Source organism: Leptinotarsa decemlineata, unplaced genomic scaffold (assembly GCF_025532065.1).
Source record: "Leptinotarsa decemlineata unplaced genomic scaffold, Ldec_3_MD MMD2_tig00026354_RagTag_RagTag, whole genome shotgun sequence".
Classification (NCBI taxonomy): domain Eukaryota; kingdom Metazoa; phylum Arthropoda; class Insecta; order Coleoptera; family Chrysomelidae; genus Leptinotarsa; species Leptinotarsa decemlineata.
This window is the reverse complement of record NW_027412702.1, coordinates 14,823,473-14,846,284: the sequence shown is the minus strand read 5'-3', so window position 1 is coordinate 14,846,284 and position 22,812 is coordinate 14,823,473. Positions and strand designations below refer to the sequence as shown.

At 33.9% G+C, this 22,812-nt stretch overlaps 1 protein-coding gene across 1 annotated transcript; it reads right to left on the bottom strand.

Moving 5' to 3' along the window:
• Nucleotides 1-289: 289 nt before the first annotated feature.
• LOC111511860 (uncharacterized) lies at nucleotides 290-22,044 on the bottom strand. The gene is made up of 9 exons (XM_074184149.1): nucleotides 21,514-22,044; nucleotides 14,586-15,556; nucleotides 13,635-13,777; nucleotides 11,119-11,399; nucleotides 7,715-7,823; nucleotides 1,538-1,657; nucleotides 1,349-1,486; nucleotides 831-941; nucleotides 290-453 (listed from the first exon to the last, which is right to left on the bottom strand). The coding sequence occupies exons 1-9, from the start codon at nucleotides 22,003-22,005 to the stop codon at nucleotides 350-352; spliced, it is 2,469 nt and encodes an 822-aa protein (XP_074040250.1). The 5' UTR covers nucleotides 22,006-22,044; the 3' UTR covers nucleotides 290-349.
• Nucleotides 22,045-22,812: the final 768 nt, after the last annotated feature.

Genomic DNA, 22,812 nt, shown 5'->3' with positions numbered 1-22,812 from the left:
GTTTGTTAGAAGACTATGAGAGCGAGAGAGCGAGAGAGAGAAGGAGAGAGAGAGAGGAGAGAATCTTCAAGTCTCTTCCTAGATTTGACAAGCTGTATATCATTTACGTTAACAAGTAATGATGCCAATTGAAACTATCAAGTATTTGCAATTATCATCGAAGACTTAATTTTTAGGAAAAATTTTCATCTTCAATTGAAAAAGAACATTCACAATAATTTCAATACTCCTATATCTACAAGTTCAAAGTGATTGATTGGAATTAGGCGCTTTTGAACAAAAATGAACATTCATCAAAAACATGTTTTGCTTCAACTGGAAGACACAAAATAATATTAATATTAGTTAATCATTCCTTGTATTCGGTATTGTCACAGTCAACTTCTTCATATTCGATTTCCATAATATTTCTTTCATTCATCAGGTCTAGCTTGTTCTTCTGATTTGGTAAATCTGAAAAAACAAATATAATAAAATTTTAAACAGTTTTTCACGTTTTTTCACGCAAACTGATTGTTACATTTCAAAATTCAGACATCTCTTCAATAAGAGTATTTTCACTATGCAGTGTCGAAATTTCAGTTGATTTATATATGAATGAAACAATGCTCAATATTTCAATGATAAAGCCTCATATTCTGAACGTTAATTTTGATAATGATTTTACATTCATCCATGTCATCATTTCTATCAATTTTGTATATTCATATTCAGTGTTGAAGTATTTCCTTTTATGATTTTATCTCTCAAGGTAGAAGTACAATATTCTTTTTTATATCATTACTATATCATCATTCATACTTGTTATTATTAAATGCTCATCAACTCACATGAGTAATTATTATCTAGAATCGTGCACTGCGTGGCATTGTGAAAGCGTTTCAAGATATCGCAAAAGTTTTCCGGTAGGAAATCCGATTTGGTAACAATTCCACAGATTTCTGAAAAAAAGAAGTCATTTTGTTCAGCAATGGAAAATTATCATGTTCCAATTACGGATCGAGAGAAAAAAATTCTTGCTAAAAATAAAAATAAATAAATACCGTGATAATAAAAAACTTTTTCCCCACCAGAACAAACATGCCGTCTCTCGACGCGAGTTTTGCCAACCAAGTTAGCCACATTATGAGTTGGGTTTTAGTCATCTCATGATGATGCTAACTTGGTTAGCCACATCAGGAGACGACTGGAACAGACGTTCCAAATTCTACCTATCACGGCAATGGAAATATCAGTGCAACACTGTGAATCTCATATTCCTCACTTTTTGTAACGTCTATTTTTTACAACATATAGATTTTTGGCAACTTTTCTATGATTGTCAACTTAAAAATACTGTAAAACTTACCTTTCAGATGTTTGTTATGCATCGCTATAAAGTACCCATTGCTGTCTTTATCTTTTTTTATATTTCTGTCACTATTATTTCTTAAACCAATTGAATTCAATTTTGTTAGTCGTTGAGGCTCAACTTCTGGTTCTGGATCTGAAGAAAAATGAATGAAATCGATGAATTCCAATATTTATAACAACTTACACAAACAATCATCAGTTATTTGTTGACCAATTATTCTCAGCCTGAAATTATTTTGATTATCTTTCAAACTATTTCGGTATATCACTTGTTTGATCTCGTCACCTTCTACGTTGATGGATACTGAAAAGAAAATGCTGGTAAATGGGTATATGAACTTGTTTTGGTATTAATGTTTCCAATTTTCACAAGATATTCATCACTGATGGTTGATAAGAACTGTAAAAAAATTAAAAATTATTGGAAATAAAGGTCCAAGGACTATATCTTTTATCATCTAGATTGTGTACATGTTTAGGTACAGGTACAGTGTAGATATTGCCTATATTTTGTAAATGAGCCCACTGCAGTCTTCTTTAAATTTGTAATAAGTACGCTACAAAATCAAGCATCCTTGCTATCCTGTCCATATATTCAATAACACATGTATGGCGTAATCGGTAGGATGTGGAATGATACACGATCTGAGTTTGACTGCTGTTTAATCGGTGACCCACGAGACAGTTGACAGTTGGAATTTTTTGGTTACAATTATTTGCAAAGCGCAGAATATGAGCTACAACTCTGCGCAGCTCAGAATAACTTGAGAAATTCGTAAAGAGAAAATTAAAAAAAAAAAATAAAAACATTAAAAAAAGGAAGATGTGATAAGTACGCTACAAAATGCCTAAGTGCCAACTGTCATCTGTCTCGAGGGTCACCGATTAAATAGCAGTTAAGCTCAGATCGTGTATCATTCCACATCCCACCGACTGTGCCATGTGTTATTGAATATATGAACAGGATAAAAAAAAGAAAAAAGAAAAAAAGAGAAGATGTAATAAGTACGCTTCAAAATGCCTAAGTGCCAACTGTCTCGAAGGTCACCGATTAAACAACATTCAAGCTCAGATCGTGTATTATTCCACAATCGGTGACACTTGACAGTTGGTATTTAGGCATTTTGTAGCGTACCTATTACAAAATTCATGGGTTTGGTTAGGATTGGTAGGTTATTTTTTTATACCAAACTTTTCAACAAGGTAGGCCTGGTTAGGTTAAAGGTAAGATTATTTTTTGATGAGAAACTTAGTTTTGAGAGAAACTTTTCTTTCCAATTTCATAGGCTGTGGTAGGCTAGGTCAGTTTTCGATAAGGAAATTTAAAAACATTGACATTGCCAAGGATGTAGAAAGTATGAGAAAAATGTAGTTTGCAATCCGTCAAAAGTGTAAGCTATCTAATTATTTTTTGGTGTGTACGCAATCTAGATGTCTTGTTTACAATGAAATATTGAGGCGTGTCATGAACTATACCTACACTAGGTCAGCAAAAATAGCGAAGAAATTTTGAACCCGAAACCTCTGGTTCGAAGTGAATAATAAAACTGACCACAACAAAAATATTTAATGAAAATGATAATGCCACAAATTTTTGAAAGATATTCTATAATCCTACTGAATTTATTCCTGCTGAAATATTTCATTGTTTTTAGTGACAGCAGCATTCTCTGTTTGAAAAACTAAAAATGAATTGAAAGTCTCCTGTAAGATTTCTACACTCTAAACAAATGATCTTGTTTAATCTTCATTGTCTCTCTAATAGATGGCGAAATGTGTATTTTTATTACAAACTACATGCTTTTTTGGCATGAGTTATTTTCTCGCATTCAAGTGTGTAGTATGCACTTTTTATTTAAAAAAAAGATTATTTTTAAATATTTAAGAAAAAAATTTTTCCTTGGCATATATTCATTAATAATCCGAAGATGTCGCTTATCTCACAGTTCTTATGTACAAACCTGCTGTTTGAAGTTCTTCAAACAACGACAGATCTGTTTGTAATTCTAGATTTCAGCATTATTTGAAGATATATCGATATCTAAGATGTTTATATACTAGTGTAGCGACTCACTCGACTTGAATTCATTTGGATTTCAAGCTTTTTTAAAATAACGTTAGCTATTGTTAATATCGATGTCCATGTGACGGTACCCTGTTGTTTTTCAAGAGTGGTAAATTGAAAGGTAGATGCGAATTGTGATGAACCTGACAAAATGTTCATGCCTAATTATGAATGTTTACCCAGCTAGATTTCTTTGAAATCTGATGAGTTTGTGACATAATTATTATTATTATTTTTATTTATATTTATATGTATATTCTTTTTCAGTTGTACTATGTTTATGAGAAGGTATATTCTTTTTTTCTTCTGGGGGGACCAGTTTTTGTCACTGGTCCCTTGACGTGGTTGCGTGGAAGAGCGCTATTCTATCTTTCTCAGAAGATAGAAGAGCGAACGATGCCATTTGCTACATAACATCAATCAACCTTGTTCTTTGTAACTGCTTTTTGTGTAGCAATAAAAACATTTATTATTATTATTATTATTATTATATCTGGATTTTAAACAATTATTATTATTATCATTTATATTTCACAACAGAAATAAATTCAAAAATCATCAACATGGATATGAAACCCGACTCAAAGCGAGTAACCTAGATATACCGAAAATGAACAAAGCTATTGGACAAATATCAATTACATACATTGGACCTAAATTATTCAATCTTGCTGCAGAGCATATAAAAACGGAATATGTGTTTAAGTTATTAAAAATTTTAGTGATCAAATGGCTCAAAAATGAAAATATAAGATTACTATAAATAAATTCTACTGAATTAATGTCTCAATTTCCATATATATTTTTCATCCCTACCTAGCATTTTGAATACTTTTAATTTAAAACGAGTTTGTATTTTATATTGTAACATTCATGTTTTTATACGTTTACACATTTAAATTTTTACGTTTTATGTGTTTTAAATTATGTACACGTTTAGAGATTTTATACTTTTAGATTTTATATTAAATAATAATAATAAGACGTTTATTAATCCGAATTCACAATAACATGACCAGTATAATAATACATATATTTTGTAATATACAGATTAATTGGCCTATTGTCAGCTTTCTGATACGAGACCAGGTGCTGTTGAGGCCCAGAGGGAAAATGCATATACTGAGACTAAGATTGAGATTATTATATTTTGAATATTATAAAAACTCTCAGGTGAGTACTAAATATATTAATGTTGAGATAGCTTCTCTTTAATTATTCTTTTGAATGACGCCATCGATTTTGTGAAGTCAGTGATCCGGAATTTATTCAAAATTTGCCGTGCAGTATGTGAAGGAACGTTTGAAAATCTCTTTCTTATGGGAGGGTATAGTTATAATTCCTCTTCTACGAATATTCACATTATGAACATGGCTTCTAAAGATGATTTTTTGTGTGAATAAGGAGGTTTTTCGCATTTTAAAATTTTATAGAAGAAACAGGTTGTATGAAGTAGTCTTCGATGATAAATACTCATCCAATTTATTTCCTTCAGTTTATGCGACACTCTCTGTCTTCGCCTTATACCAAATATCAACATTAAACAGGAATTTTGTATTTTCTGAATGCGTCCGGAATCTCTATTATCTAAACACGCCCCATATATGCTATCACAGAAGTTCATGTGTGAGAGAACAATTGAATCACATAGTTCTTTGTGCTTTGATTCAGAAATTTTCTCTGGGGATAAATCATTTTCTAATTAGCATAGCCAATTCTCAACTTTGTCGTGACGTGCTTCGTGAATTTGAGTTTATTTATCAATTATCAAACCCAGATTTCTAGCGGATGTTCTGAAAGAAATAATCTCATTAGCTATACTAATGTTCAAAGATGCCTGCAATTCTTCTCTGATTCTATCATTACAAAAAAGTATAGCCATTAATTTTTTTGGATTGAATTTCAATGAATGTTCATTTGATATTTCAAAAAGTTTTTGCAGATCATAGTTGAGGGAATATTCTGCTGCTGCAGTATCTCATGGGTTAAAGGAAAAGTATAGCTGCGTGTTGTCTGCTTATAGATGATACTTGCAAACAGGTAATGACTTTACAAACCGTGCAGTATAAATCGCATAAAATAATGGACCCGAAATACTCCCTTGAGGTACACCAGTGGTGACAGTAATCGCCGTCGATGTCTCATTTTTTTACACTACTCGCTGTAATCTGTTCGTTAGGAATGATTTTATCAAATCGCAAGCTCGCACAGAAAAGCCGATGTGATTTAGAATTGCCAATAGAATTATATGTTTCAACATATCGAACGCATGTTGTGTAGTCCAGGAGTACCAGGATCGTTGCCTTACTTTCGTCCATTCCCCTCAGAACATCATCTGACACATCAGTCAATACAGAGCTACAGCTGTAACCCGGCCGAAAACCTGATTGTTTCGCTGGTAAATAATTTATCGAGTTGATAAACGGTACTATTTGAGACTCAATGACTTTTTCGAGCACTTTCGAAAGAACAGGTAGAATCGAAACTGAACGTAAGTGTGAAAACTCTGATGGTGAACTTATTTTTGTCAGAGGATTGAGGAGAGCTTCCTTCCATAACTGGGGAAAATAGGAGTTTTGTATACAAGAGTTAATTATACAGTGTGTCAATTTGAAAACTTCCCACCCTCAATATCTCCCTTCCAGTACATAATATGAAAAAATGGTCAGACAGGTCAACTTTATTTGCAAGAGGGACACTCTGAATGAATATTTTCAACCCTCGGGGTTCAACCCCCTAGGAGGGGTGGATGTTACCCTCAGAATTTCAAATGGAAAGGGGGGTCAAGTGGCACATCATTTTGAAGGGCATTCAATTCGCTTGCCGACGGTGCCCTCATTTATTATTTTCCGATCAGCAGTATCCGAAATGTAGTTCTAAACTAATAGAAGTAATTAGAATTGGCCTATACTAAAATGCCTGGTTATCAAGTTAGTATGCAAAGAAATACAATTTATTGACTCTCTTATAAGTAAAACTTGTGATGACGGGTCAGCTTTTCAACTTTCCATCAGGGGTAAAATTAGACAAGCCTCAAAAAATTTACATTAATTAGTTATCTGATTTCGGTGACTTTCATTTGGGTTTATTATCGGATTTAAAACTCTTATCCCTTTTTTGTTACTTCTGCTATAAAAAGTATCGTTTTTTGAGCAAAAAAGGTGTTCATCGCATTCAAGCCATTTGGTAGTACTATCATTTCAGTTTCATTTGTTGAGCTGATCAGCGATACCTTAGAAAGTGTATAAATTGTAAGAATGGTTTACCCCTCCTAGGGGGTTGAACCCCGAGGGTTGAAAATATTCATTCAGAGTGTCCCCCTTGCAAATAAAGTTGACCTGTCTGACCATTTTTTCATATTATGTACTGGAAGGGAGATATTGAGGGTGGGAAGTTTTCAAATTGACACACTGTATACGTTATATATGGCAAAAAGGGCAGCATAGTATTATTAGAGTAATATTAAGGTTATCATACCCAAATACCTTTCAAAGTTTGAAAAACATATTCTTCATTCACCTCCACGAATGTAAAAAATGTGGTAATTTTTCAGCAGTATATTCATCTAGTAAACTAGTACTTGGCTGGCGAGAGTTTTCACATGAGTCAACAAAATGCCGATTGAGTGCCTCAACGTCCTGTAGTTCTTCTGGTAAGAAGCATTGTTTTTCTCTTTAATGTTTAGTTTTTTCAGTGTTTTTTTATTGTAGTATACTGATAATATTATTCACTACTTTTTAGGAAAAGATATTATCGATATTGTTAATACTATTTACAAATACCTATAAGCACTTAAATATTTTGCCCGAGTAACTCAAAATACATTATATCTTGACCATCTTCAAGGGAAAGAATTTCGATATTGATGTTTCGCAGACAAGTTTTCCAAAAACTTAAGTGAATCATCACTACCTATGTTTCCTCTGATAAAAAATCAATAATAAGACTCGTTTTTACAAAACTTTCCTTATATCTGTATTAATCGCCCATTTTTTTATTTTATGCTTTTATAAATACATGTAATTTAGTGATACGACTATAAAAATGTCGAAAGAACCAATTACATCCAGTAGGTATAAACTATCCAAATAGCTTCTAAGAAAAAATATAGTATTGGCAAAATTAACGATGAAATTAATATGAATAAACTAAAATTTATTTATTGACTGTTGACACCATCTTGCGGCAAAGTTATTACTACTACAGTTGACTTACAGGAAAACAAAAAAAGAGATCTAGAATCACGAGTGTATAGAAATCTTACCGGTATCCTATTCACATATTACAAGTAGCTACCTTTACGTCCCGATAGATGTCCACAAAACATCATGCCATCTGCACTCAAAGACTGGATAGAGCAGACAAGATCGAATTTTTCGAAGTACAAGTTGATTTTGCAAACATCCTGAAACAGAAATTACTGATGATTATATACTCTAAACTCTTACAAACAATGAAATAAAGTTGTATTTAACTGAAAACTGGGAAAAAGGAGGTCAAAAAGAGAACTTGTGAAATATCGATGCTCTTCCTGTTGGTAAATTTCTTGAATTCATCAAAAAATATTTGATTAAAGGTTACCTTTTTTGTTTATTTTTTGTTGATGACTGGGGATTGTTTGACCCTTTGTTTCTCTCTCGAATGTTCAAAAATGTATACAATGTTACATATCCCTAAAGATGAGATGTTGGAACGTTATGTTATACGAAATAAGCTATGAAGAAATCATTTGTTTACAGAACAAAAATCCTGTTTTCAACGTGCGTTTAGATGCTCAAGTTAGCACCATCAGGAGAATAGGTTCAGGACAATAGGTGAGTTTTTTTGGTTGATTCATTTTACACTGAAAGTTTCAATTCTGCATATCAAGCTGTCAAAATTCGTTTCAGATATCACACAGCACCTCTTCGATTTCGGAGACTAGAAAAGTCTAGTGTCGTACAACACTCTCGCTCTCGTTGAAAAACGGTCAATATGGTCATAGAATTGATGAAAAACTTAAAAATTGTTGAGATCGGTACATGACACTAGATTTTTGAATGTACATTTTTTTCTGGACCTCGTTAAAACTTTCCACAGTATCCGGACCCCACCTAAAACTACTTACCGACCCCTGGGGTAGAGTATCAGTCCAACTGAGGAAACCACTATCGTAGTGAAACGCATATTGGAAATGAAATTATACAGGGTGTAACTGAATAAGTGTAAAACATTCAAGGAGGTGATTCCTCATCGAAAAAATATAGGATTTTTCATTTAAAGAAACTTCATTGGAGCATCCCCTGTTAAGATACAGCCCCTTAAAGATGGTACAAAAAATGTGTAAAACAATTTTTTCCACAAGCACTGAAAAAGTTACAATATTGTAACTGAAAAAATATAGGATTTTTCATTTAAAGAAACTTCATTGGAGCATCTCTTGTTAAGATACAGCCCCTTGAAGATGGTACAAAAAATGTGTAAAACAATTTTTTCCACAAGCACTGAAAAAGTTACAATATTGTAACTGAAAAAATATAGGATTTTTCATTTAAAGAAACTTCATTGGAGCATCTCTTGTTAAGATACAGCCCCTTGAAGATGGTACAAAAAATGTGTATAACAATTTTTTTCACAAGCACTGAAAAAGTTACAATATTGAAATTAACCTGACGTTTTGTACTACCAAAAAGACACTTAGCCAGTAATTTATTTGGTTCACACGATGGTTGTGAGGGGTGGAAAACCCCTAAAATTTATTTCCACTCTAACTTTTTGTCTTATTATTTGTTTACCATTTTAAAATTTATTTCCGATAGCCTGTTTCATTCTAAACAAAAAATGTCTCTAGAGTTTTTTGCCCAAAATAAACCAGTTCGCAGCAAAAAATTATTTTACGAACAACTACAGAGATACATCGTCATAAATGCGAACTGGATTTATTGTTATTTTGTAGTTAGTACCTGCATTAAACGATTAAAGGGTAATAAACAAAACTAATTTAGCGGGGATCGCGCGGGCCAGTTCTGTGGTCCTCCTCGACCTGTCCACTGATTTGCATATGTTTCAGTTAAATGCTGACGTGCTACTTGACTAATATGGGCGGAAGCCCCATCATGCATAAAAAACATATCCCTTCTGACGTCCAAATGAACTTCCTCCAGCAGTACTGGATGCACCAACGCATGCCTCACATTTTATCGAGGAGGTAGAAAATGAGGCCCAATTGAATCATCCCCAATAACTCCAAGTCACACGTGTTAAGAGAAAACTGTTCTTGATGGTTAGTTTCGACAATAGCGTGAGGGTTTTCATCAGTCCATATGTGGTAATTATGAAAATTAATAATCTTGTCCCGAGAAAAACTACATTCGTCTGTGAATTTTATCGTCTTCAGAAAGTCACAATTTCTTTTAGTAATTTCCAGCATCCAATTGCAAATTTCAAGACGGTTCGGAAAGTCTCGCGGTAACAGTGCCTGTACTCGTTGCAGATGGTAAGGGTATAAGAGTTGTTCCTTTAAATTTCGAAATACCGTCATATGATCAACATTTAGCTGGAAAGCCATCTCTCTAGTACTGGTAGTAGGTTGTTCTTCAATCAAAGTAAGTACTGCTTCCTCAAGCTGTGGTGTTAGTACTTCTCGATGGCGACCACAATCCTGCGTTCTTTTGTCGAATAAACCATATTCTCGTAATCGTTGATGTAGTCGAACAATTATTCTATGTGAAGGATACTGCCGTTGAGGATGCATTTCAGCATATCTTCTAGAAGCTTCTAACCCATTCCCCTGCGACAGACCGTAAACGTAATACATATCAGCCATTTCCTCATTTGTGTATGCCATTTTAATAACAAGTGAATTATTAAAGTGACAAATCAAGAACAGAGCAACAACACACAATTAGAATTAATTCAATTTCAAAAATTCACAAACTGTTAGCGTCGTACCAATTTAATTGTCACTATCGCTAATAGCGACCTACTAGATAGATTAGTTTCGTATTTTCGCATTTATGACGATGTATCTCTGTAGTTGTTCCTAAAATATTTTTTTGCTGCAAACTGGTTTATTTTGGGCAAAAAATTCAAAAGACATTTTTTGTTTAGGATGAAAGAGGCTATCGTGAATAAATTTTCAAATGGTAAACAAATAATAAGACAAAAAGTAACATTGGAAATAAATTTTAGGGGTTGCGTTTTCCACCCCTTACAACCATGTAGTAAACCAAATAAATTTCTGGCTGAGTGTCTTTTTGGTAGTACAAAACGTCAGATCTTTTAGTGCTTGTGAAAAAAATTGTTATACAAATTTTATGTACCCCCTTTAAGGGGCTGTATTTTAACAAGGGATGCTCCAATGAAAGCTCCTATCTTTTTTTCGATGAGGAATCACCTCCTTGAATGTTTTACACTTATTTAGTTACACCCTGTATATTCTGAAGATTTTTAATGTTATTAATTTTCACCAAGTAACGAGTCACCGCTTAAAAAAAAAGATGATTTCGCGTCTCAACATATTTATGCATTCTGAAGGTGAAAGTTACTGATAATGTGGCAGTTTATTTTAGATCAGAATTTTTGACAGTCATCATGGTGAATAAGATGTTCCCCATTATACATTCGAATTTTTCCTGCCGTGAAGGATGAAAATTAACCCCAGAAATATTGATTCACTTCTACATGATCTTTTAAATGGAAAGTGTATCATTTTCAATTACCTCTGAGGATTTCCTGATCTGAAAATGACAAATCTCTTCATCCCCGATCACTTCAAGAACAAACTCCTTCTCTCCCACGAATCTGTCGCAAATTGGCGGTTTCGTTGAATGGGTCGGTATAACGGGGATGACGGTGGTGGTCGGTTTAACCGGATTAATTGGATGCTCCGGTTGTTGACAAGCAATCTGCTGGTATACGCCAGAGAATCCTCTACCACAACGGAATGAGTCCGTCACAAATCTAACGTCTTCGTGGTCCTTATTGATCAAATCGAACGTCACTGAAATGTTACGTAAGCTGTGAAATTCGCTAGGAAATGTTTAGTTCACGAAGGTCATGTCTCAAAAATCATAATTGAGGTGTTAGTGGATTTGTAATTTCAGCTTCGGTAATTTACGAGTTGAGCCAAGTTTCGTAGACAAATAGTTTGAAAGCTATAAACAATTTGGTTTAGTACAGTTTCGCCTGTCGAAACTGTACTATCAAAATTTTAAATTTTATTTGAGCGGTGAAAATATGGCTCATTAAAATAACAATTCATTGTGAAGTTTTCACATATTAGTTTACGAACGCGCGACACCTGTTAGTTTCACTTGTTCAGGCATGTTCAGTGCCTACTATTTCTACATCGTACTTTTATGTATTCAAATAACCATTACTACTTGACAAATTCACTACTTGATCATTTTTCTCTATTTGAAGAACAAACTAAGTATACAAAATGTATATACAATGATAATAAATACAAAAACTACTTTGAACCTCGATTCACCTTAATAAGAAATACCCTTATTACCCATTTCATCGTTACAAAACAGATTTAATGAAGAGGATTCATTCAAATCTGTTCCGTTATGGAGAAATAGTTCCGAATCCTTGAACTTATTGATAACCAAGCATTAAAATTTGATTTTATTCTTTGTCATCTAAATTCAAACGTCGTTATCATAATTGAACTCGTGGCCCTGTGTCAAAAGATGTTTTGTAGCTTGAAAGGGTATTATTTTAGGAGATATTAGGAGATAGCTCATTCCATTAGGAACGAAACAATTTTTTTTTAATTTTCATTCAATAATTGTGATTTTTCGTAAAAATATGAAAAATAAAATTTTTTCAATTTCATCTAGCTTTCAAAGAATAAGTCAGAAAAAGATTTCATTTTATAAATCAGTGAGGTTTCAATGTACACCTTTGATTTGGAAAAAAAAGTTGTCCAACAGAAGTATAAATGAGAGGAAAATTGCTTAACACTGTGAGGGTGTCGCATACGCGAGTCGGACATCAGTTTTTTTTTAAATTTAAATATTCATACATATTTCCTCCACGTTCCCTTACCAGCATAAAGTTGTTCCACTGCCTGAGAGTAATTTTCAGAGAGAGCTGAGTTTAATCAAACAAATCGCGGTCAACAACGGTAATAAGGTAGATAGCATAGACTCCATTCTTTCCAAAAAACTACAAAAGCAAGCCATGGACCAGGTCTACCCAAATTCAAGGTGCGATAACGTCATTTATAGGACATTGTCATATTTGGGTGAACCAACCAATAATATTGCCCGTTTTTTGAAGGAAGAGTGCGTAAACGTAGCTTACAGAACGAATAACAGTCTAAGTAAATTTAATGAAAACAATAAAAACAAAACTTTGGTGTCGGATAGATCAGAAATATACTTAGGAGTACATAGGCTGACTTGTGGCTTTCGCCGAAAACTGTATATTGGCCAAACAGGGAGAACATTTTCCCAAAGAATTAAAGAGCATAGAAGTAGTTTTGTGAAAAGAAACATCAATCCCAGATTTGCAAATCATCTTTTAGCAGAAGGACATGAGTTTAATCATGAATACTACGTGTTACATTTAGAAGAGAAGAGTTTGTAACTCGATATCCTGGAATGTTTAGAAAGCAATAGATTCAAGAATTCCGGTAATTTACTGAATGGTCGATTAGAATTGAATAACTCCCCGTTACTAAATATATTTTCAAATGTGGAAACTGCTATATAAGCTTAAGTAATTTAATTCATTACAAACTTAGGTAAAACTCAGGTACTTGAAATGTCGGTATTTCAAATTGTAAAATTAGGTATAAGAAGCATTGAATATGTAGACTATATTTAGTAAAGATACATCCGAAGAAGCCATTGTATGGTGAAACACGTGTTGCGTTTTTGTGAAATTGTTTAGTGTTTTTTTAATACGTTTGAATATTCCTGTCACGATTTCGAGACGTCAGAATTTTCTAGTAGATTTTCTATCATTTGGGGATAATTTTTCAAATTCTGATTATCTTCAATAGTTTTTGAGATATTTGCGAAAAACGAACTCCTTTTTTCTGTTTTACTAAATTTTTACATAACTTCCAAACTTTTCGTTTTGCTCAACTTGGCTCAAATTTTATATTACTGTGGGTGAAACCACGTATCGATTGACATAATAACCATAATTTTCTGTGAACCAGACCAAAAGTAGACATCTTGTAGACATCTTGTTATTTAAATTATTTTGTTCTACTCACTGAATTTTCCGAATAAATTTTTTCCGCAGTATCTGTTATTATTTTCCAGAAGCAGGTAATCTTTTCTGCAGCCTAGACTATTTTCAATTCTGAAGTCGACCATGAAGACTCTTATCGAACAATATCCTGGTTGTTTCCTGAACCTACAAAGTCATTTTTTTTTAATGAAATCAATTTTATACGACTGAGATAAATACGATTTTTAAAAACGACGAAAACCAAAATGAATATATCTCAGTTCCATACCACCCATAAACGAAGAACTTTGGAAATATTTTCAAAGAACTAGGTATGAAGGTGGTTTTTAAAACTAGTCATACAGCCTTTTAGGAAATCCAAAAGTCAAAGCCGTGAGTTCGGAAAAGTCCGGAATTTACGAAATTTATTGTAAGGACTACGATACTAAATATTATGAACAGACAAAAAGATCTATTAAAATAAGATATAAGGAACACTTAGCTCACTTAAAATATGAAAGACATGAAAAATCAGCAATTACACATCATATTTTGCAACAAAACCATTCCATAGACTTTAGTTCATCAAGATTAGTTAAAGTTAACAGGCATCTAGATGACAATGAGGGGTAGAAATAAGTAAACATAATAATATTATGAATAACGATGGTTGACCAATATCTAATAGTATACTATATACCTTGTTGAAATAATATTTTAATTATTAGATTTACCTGACTATTACATGAGAACATATTGTAAAATTAATTTGAGACTAGCAGATAAGGCAATATTATGAAATTAATTTAATACACTAAGACGCAAAGACCTAGAAGAGGTATCTTTGGTATAAATAAGGATAACTTTTTATGTTTAGTTTGATCTTCCTCTTGAAGATGATCACTTGGTGATTGAAACATGTGTCGAGGTGTTTAAATAACGGTTTGGTGTTGGGAAAAAACTCCAGTAATATTTTAAATACAATTTTTCTCACCTGTAACATACATTCAGTCCTGCCGGGTAGTAATATGGATATCCAGGGCTTTTGAAATATCCAGCAAGATAATCTAGTTCAACGCAGTTATGACCCTTTCTATTTTCCTCTTCCTTGCGTTTGTTTTCACGTTCTTTTTCCCTCTTGCAAGTTTGCAGATTTCCTCCATACCTTTCATTCAGAAGATCGAACTGCATCTGGTTCCACTTGTTGCACTGGAACTGATTGAGATTTGTAACGATACTTTTAATGCTTCCTGTATCGATGAAGGTTGTTCTTTCTATGTCCTGTGGTGCCGTAGGGAAGGGGTAGTAGTCTGGAGCCGCAAAGAAATAAATGCTCTTAATGATTCGCGGATAATTTCGATAGTAGTTCTTGCCATCATCTTCCACTATATCGGTTATTTCATTGATGAGCTGTAATTGCTGTATTGTTGCTTCTCTTGGTCTTGGCACTACAATTGACTGGTTATTATCGAATCTGACTAATTGTGAAATGTTTCTTTCTTTGTTAGGTGCTTGGGGGTAGTATTTTTTGGGACACTCGTCCTGAGTGATTTCCAGAACGAATCCTGAAGGAAAGTTGAGTTCAATGCCTTCGCTTGTGAATACTAGCGTTTTTAGGTTGCTGCCACCGAAAGTAGTTGTTAATTTCAGTTCTTTGTTGCACCCGCAGATATATTTTCCATCGATTTCCAGAGACCCGTACGGACAGTTATTATACAATGTTGTTCCTAGCCAAAAAAAGAGAAAGTTCATCCTCACTCTGCAAATATTGTCGTTTGCCTTTCGGATTTGAATGCTGCATTTGGTCTTCCTGTTGAGACTATATGGAAAGTCAGGACTTGTTAGGAGAAACCTTTTTGAGTTGTAGATGTTTGAACAACACTCAGGTTGTTGAGGCATCAAATTTGGCATTTTGTGAAGTACAAATGGAAATGTAGTTGATTCTGGAACTAGTTGAGTTTCGTTCTGAAATGGGTGATGAAAATTATACTTGCTTCAAGATATATAGTAATATTTTCTCAGCATTTATTACTTCATATCAAAATTTTTATATTTGGCATTGTTAGAAACCAGATGGGAATGCAAAGTCGCAATCTGAACCAAAAGCCATTTGCACGTCGAATAAAAAGTGTTTTTTCATTTTATTTCGTAAAATTTAATTTTGATTGTATTTCGAAGAACAATAAATATATTATTGAAGATGCGCTCTGTGGATTGGTGTACCTATCGGGCGCGTTCCCAGGTGGCGAATAGGAGAATGGCAATATGCCATTACGGACGGGTTCGCCGGACTCTTGGTCAGTGGCAGAAATAAGTAGGGTGAGAGGAACTAAAACTCTCTAAAAGCCTTTGAGAAACATACCACCGTGAACCAGTCTCTCCAGGCTAAGGTGAGAGGATTCGTGCCGACAGCTGAATGGCCGCAGTGTGATACGCGGTTAGGAACGATCCTCTTGTAGAACCTGGCGAAATCTCATTGTAATTAGCTTACCTCTGGTAATGTAGGGCTTTGCCAGAAGAGACCAACTCTTCCTCTGCTATTAGTGGGAACACACATAAATGAAACAAGCACAAAAACAGAAACAACAACAACGAAAACCAATCCTGAGGCTAGACAGAAGTGCTGGGGATGAATAGAAATGTCCATCTCATTCTACCGCTCGGAATGAGGCTGGACATAGCAGATCACCTCGTGATGTAATACAAAAGCCAAGGCATAAGCGCATTTGCGGCTCTGAAGCCAAAAGTGGAAAGAGAGCTAAAGAGGCAGATGTGGCAGCAACTATAAGTGCACCCTCCTCCTCCCCCACTTTACCTCCAACAGCTAGGGCACTTTCTGCGGTGGGCGTCAAGAGCTCCGCCTTGAATAAAGGCAAGGAACCGGCTGCACCTGCAGGAAAGCGCCCTCACTTGTGCACCTTCACGGGGAGAACCCCAAGAAGGTTGAAAAAGCCGCGCAACGACAGTAATGTCACTGCACCTTCCAAATCTTTCGCGGAGGCCGCCGTGAGACACCTCAAGGTTGCCAAAGAGAGTGTGTTTTCGGCGAGTCTTGGTCTACACACACCTGCCGATATAAAGGAGATGTCTCCTAGTGACCTGTCCACCTTCCTGGAAAGGACAGAATGGACGATGACCTAGGAGGACAACTGCTCGGGAGGATGTACAATGGGTTACATGTGACCTAAGTGCTGTGGGCCTACACTCACCCTCCCTGCTCTACAGATACAGATATAAATGCGCCGAATAATGCGCTGAATAACCGAATACCAAATACTATTTGGTTAAACCTTCACCGAACTGGATATTCGGCCGAATTATTCGGTTTATATATCGATTTGAGGTTTAAAATAAATGTTGATATATGTTTCAAGAGAAAATGTGGATTTGATTGAGGTTTGATAGGAGTTGGTTTTTTGTTCAAAAATGAATATAGATTCAATCAAAGTTTAAAAATAAATATTGTTTTGATTTGAGGTTTAAAAATAACTATTGATTTTAATTTCAATTGCTTCATTTTATCAGCTTTATTCAATACATTCTTCATAGACTTTCTTTGACTTTTAATATAAAATAAATCTCACATAAGAAGTTTTGTCTATACCGTGTTGTGTAGCCAAGAACATAGAAGTACTGGAACCGATTCTATTCGGCACCAAAACCGAATGATTCAGCCGAATTAAAACAGTGGAAAAGATAAAACACCGAATATGATTATTATTAATATATTCAATTAATGAAAACATATGACATTTGAATTTTTCGTTTGAAAAATTCCTCTCATACTATCGTTCAGGCAAGTCCAAATCAGATACTCCATAAAAAATCTAATATTGTGTTCAATAAATTTATGTTTGTAGCCGTTACTTGGTAGAAAATCATCATTAATAAATATATTTTGAAAAACTAAAAACCACGCTTTGAAAGAACATCAAACTAAAAAGTTAAAAATATTTAAAAAAAATAATGTTAAAAATAACGAACGAAAAATACTAGTATTATTGTGAAAAAAGCGACGGGTAGATGATATATAAAAAAATGGCTTTTTTCACAATAATACTAGTATTTTTGGTTGTTTATTGTTTTAAGCTTATTTAAAACAATATTTTCAACTTTTTAGTTCGATGTTCTTCTGAAGCGTGTTTTTTAGTTTTTTAAACTATATTTACTTTTCATTTTTTAGTTGCGTATGCTATAAAAGTGCGTTTTTTAATCTTCTCAAACTATATTTATTTCATCCAAATTTTGAGATCAATCAGCCGTATATTGTTTAGAAAAATGACCATTGATTCCCTCTCCCAGGCTCCCTCTCCGGAATCGGAGAGCTACCAAGCCCAAGGCAGCAGGCGCGCAGAGGAGGGTTACAAATAAGGCAGCAGGCGCGCGTGTTAATAAAAAAAATGATTTTTTCAAATGAAGAAATGCTTGTAAAGTGAGTTCGAATTATATCAAGGTAGTTACGTATAGCGCCATCTGCTCGTGAATAGATCAAGCAATAATGTCGATATATCATGGAGATTACGTACAGCGCCATCTGACTGCGAATAGATCAAGCAATAATGTCGATATACAGGGCTTTTCATGATGAGCGTTAGTTAGCCGTTTCTGGCAAACTATTCAACGGATCAACCTGAAAATTCCACAGTATGCATAAGTCAATGTGACCTACACGCCTAAAATATTTTAGACGAAGCGGCGTTGTCGCTTCTACTATAAAGTAGCGGATTCTTTGATTTTTCAAATGGAACACCCCGTATATAATATCATGATTCATTATCACTTTGTTAACAAATTCATATACTATTTCCCTATACCTATCTATTACCGTTTAGAAGATATAAATTAATTTCGGTATTTTTTTTTACCAAACATGAACTTTTATAAATGCCGATAATCTTGAACTCTCTTGCACTGAAACGATCAAATTTGGAATGGAGTGGAGTGATACTATGAGGATCTTCACTTCGAGTCATATTTTCATTTGCCTCATACAGGGTCTTCAAAAAAATGCAGATCTCATAAAAAAATTAGTGGAACTCAATTTTTTCAAATGGAACACCCTGTATATTTCAACATTTTTGAGCTCTACATCCAATTTTAGATTATTTTTGTTCAGATAATACTATTTCTATTTTGAACCGTTTTCGAGATAAACTGTTTCAAACTGAAATTGACATGGTTTCCTTGTTCATCGCTCATTTTTGTAAAACAGATTTCGTTTGATGTTTCTCAATTAGTCACAGATAATACAATGAAAAGATAATTATTAAAATACTCCTCAACCATCGAATGACACTTCTCTTCAAACAATAGTTTTATTAACGCTGAAACACGAACTGAAAATAATAAACCCATAAATTAATGAGTTAATTTAATCGTCAGTGTATTTCAGAATATGTTCAAACACATCTCCACCTCTCCATGTAATCTCTTCAAAAGATTGTCATGTGTAGCGCTTCTGATCAAGTCTGGAGTCAAACTATTGAAAGCAGTTGTAACTCTCGATTTCATATCTTCCATTGTTATTATTGGAGTAGAGTTAACCATATTTTTAATGAAATCCCACACGAAATAATCTAATGGATTGCCATCTGGTGTTCTAGGAGGCCAACGAAAAGGTCCATTATTACCAATCCATCTGTCTTCGAAGATTTCGGTTAAAGCTTCGCTGACTGAATGAGAATTATGGGGTGGACCACCATCTATTTGGTACCATACACGTTCTCTTCCTGATCTATTATTTAAAATCATTTGAGTTCCATTCCTCAGTAAATCTTCATATTTTGATGCATTCAAATTATCATCATAAAACTCGATATAAAAAATTGACTCATTCTTTATGGCACAAAATACATTGAATTGCCATCTTTCTTGAAAACCCCTTTGGCGGACAACATGGGGATTTTCTGGCGCCCAATAATGACTGTTGTGTCTATTGAAAACTCCATTTTTTGTGAACTTGGCCTCATCTGTCCATATGATATTGTCAAGGAAATGTTCATCCTCTTGAGTCTTGACAAGTAACCATTCAAAGAATTCCACTCTACGAGGTAAATCAGTCTCTTTCAAATGTTGGACACAGTAGAACTAATAGGGATGCCATTTATGCTTATTAAGAATTTGACAAATTGTCACGTAGGGTATACCTATCTCCCTTTCAGCCTCGTGCAGAGAAGCATATGGAAATGCATGAAAGTATCCCAAAACTGTTATACCATTGTCATCATCATCCACTTTAGTCTTCTTACGAATGATTTTTGGACGGAAGGTTCCATTCAACCTACAGTTTTTTAGTAGTCGATTTATCATTCGGCTTCGGAAGTTGAGGATATCTTTTATGAAATACTCGGCATGTTCTACTTGCAATTCTATTGCACTCACCATAAATTATTAATAAATTTAAGAAATCTTCATTGCTGTAACCTAATCTTGACATTATTCTATTATAATTGGTAGCTATCACAATCAGTCATAACCACCAACGAAAGTCTGACGTAAAATAATTGGTTTATTTATTTTTCCAAAGCACACTATTAAAAAATATTAATGTGTACTGTTGTACGTTAGAGACCAATCCCTTAATGTATACAAATTGTAACTTCCTCTAAGGTCATACCAATTTCGAATTGACTGATCTGAGACAGTTAAAAAACTGGATCAAAAAAAAATATTACTGAGTATAAAAAAAAAAAACAGTTTATCTCGAAAACGGTTCAAAATTGAAATAGTATTATCTAACAAAGTTAATCTAAAATTGGATGTAAAGTTCAAAAATGTTGAAATATACAGGGTGTTCCATTTGGAAAAATTGAGTTCCACTCATTTTTTCATGAGATCAAAGTATCTGCATTTTTTGAAGACCCTGTATGAGACAAATGAAAATATGACTCGGAGTGAAGATCTTCATAGTATCACTCCACTCCATTCCAAATTTGATCGTTTCAGTGCAAGAGAGTTCAAGATTATCAGCATTTATAAAAGTTCATGTTTGGTAACAAAAAAATATCGAAATTAATTTATATCTTCTAAACGGTAATAGATAGGTATAGAAAAATAGTATATGAATTTGTTCACAAAGTGATTATGAATCATAATATGATATATACGGGTGTTCCATTTGAAAAATCAAAGGAGCCGCTACTTTATAGTAGAAGCGACAACGCCGCTTCGTCTAAAATATTTTAGGCGTGTAGGTCATATTGATTTATGCATACTGTGAAATTTTCAGGTTGATCCGTTAAATAGTTTGTCAGAAACGGCTAATTAACGCTCATCATGAAAAGCCCTGTATAAAGGAGGTTACGAACAGCGCCATCTGCCCGCGAATAAATCAAGAAATAATGTCGATAATTCTGTCGAATACAAATCCAGAGCTTAAGAGTTACAAACAAACAAACATACATACATACAGGTGAAGCTAATATGGAGCGTGGGATAATAAAATGAGAATTAAAAAACCCTATGTTTTTATACCACTGTTTTTATACCTACAAGGACATTTTGAAACGAATACAATATTGACCTTTTTTCAAGGTAGTTTTAATTCTCATTTTTCATGATTTGAAAATGGGGCTGTTTGTCGATTGTTACATCTGCATTTTGCCTCCAAATCACATAGATTTATGATATGTTATATTATTTGGTCCTGAAGCACACCTGTTTTTATGAATACGAAACGAACATGAATCGGAATATATATAATAGATTGTGAAAAATCTAAATCTATTGTTTGTCCATTGAAAAAAATCTAAATAGTTGACTCACAAAATTTTATACCCATTATGTCTGTTCTTCCTATAGTTGTATATTACTTCCAATGGATCACCTTCATACAAACGAAATATATATGAAATTTTATGAAAAAAAATTAATTGAATACTGAATGAAATTTCAAAGGTTGTTTAACTCATTTTTGTACTTACTGTATCAATGCTTTTTCTTGTAGTTGTATGTTCACTTTGAATTGATTTCTCTTCACAATCCGAACGTGTAATAAACATTTTGAAACCTTTTTCGGATGAATCATTATCGGATTTCAGTTTCAAGTGCAACGATCCGTTTTTCGCAAAATATGTTTTGGATGTATTTTTTCTGCCGCAAAGAGCATCTTGATCTTCAATTTCTAATCTGTCCTTGATACAACCCACCGAGTTTTCTAAATGAAAATGGAGGAAATCAATTTTGTAATGCGCAGGGCATTCCGGACCTTTCAAAAAATAGTCACAATCGAGATTTGGAGTGTAGTTTTGAGGATATTTCGGGGACTGTAGAAAAAACTGTTTTTCGGTAAACACACCACCACATTCACTGACGATTCCTTTTTGTTTAGAAACATTATTTTTTGAGGAACTCTCACTATTTGTGAGTTTCAGAAAGAAGAGGACTACCGCTATTGTAACACTGAGATTCATCATGTTCGTGATTGAGATTTTAGGATATGACTGTTAATGAATCATCGGATGGTTCATTTTTAGGCAAACAGGAGATGCATTATTGTTCCAAGAATATCAACAAAGGTTGGGTAGCAAACAGGATCGGACTTTTGAAAATTCTGAACTTGTTTTTCATTATTTTAGGATTGATTCCATATGATACTGGTCGAGGCAGTAATTATGACGTTATATTTCAGAAATAATTACTAGACAGATAATCCATAATATTTGGTAATATTATAGAAAATACTAATATCTTCAATTTGAGAAGTAAAAGTCACTTCCGAAACTTGAAAGACCTCAGTTAAAACCGTTGCGCCACTAACACAAGACGATTGATTCTACCGCAATAAGTGTTTCACTATTCAAGTGATCCAAGGATGCCTCGAACACAAACTTTTGAAACTCCCTCGTATATAGGATAGATTTTTTTTATTTAAAACGGCATATAATGTCAAGTTAGTCAAGGAGAACATTTCGATTTTTCATCTGACGCGAAACTACAAAAACTGAGTAGGCCCTTTTTTCCTAAAGCGTAATATAAATAATTTGAACGGGAAGCGTCGGGCGAAGCATCGGGGATGAGAGTCGTACAAGTTTCCTTTGGTAGACTCTTTACATTTTGTCATGTTTTTGAAGAGACGGAAAGAAATTAAGGGACTATTCTTTGGACTATTCTAAGGATATTTTGTTCCTTGATGATTTTTGATAGGTAGCTTTGTTTCGAAGATACGCTGCGAAAAACCTATCAACAACATTCCGAATATAGTGGAAGATGTGGAAGATTTG

Coding starts and splice junctions, on each gene's coding strand:
- LOC111511860 (XM_074184149.1), bottom strand. CDS start 22,005: ATGATGAATCTCAGTGTTACAATAGCGGTAGTCCTCTTCTTTCTGAAA. Junction 15,557..21,513: donor CAAGAAAAAGCATTGATACA/GTAAGTACAAAA, acceptor CACCCATTTCAG/AACGAAACTCAACTAGTTCC. Junction 11,400..13,634: donor AAATTTATTCGGAAAATTCA/GTGAGTAGAACA, acceptor GTAACATTTCAG/TGACGTTCGATTTGATCAAT.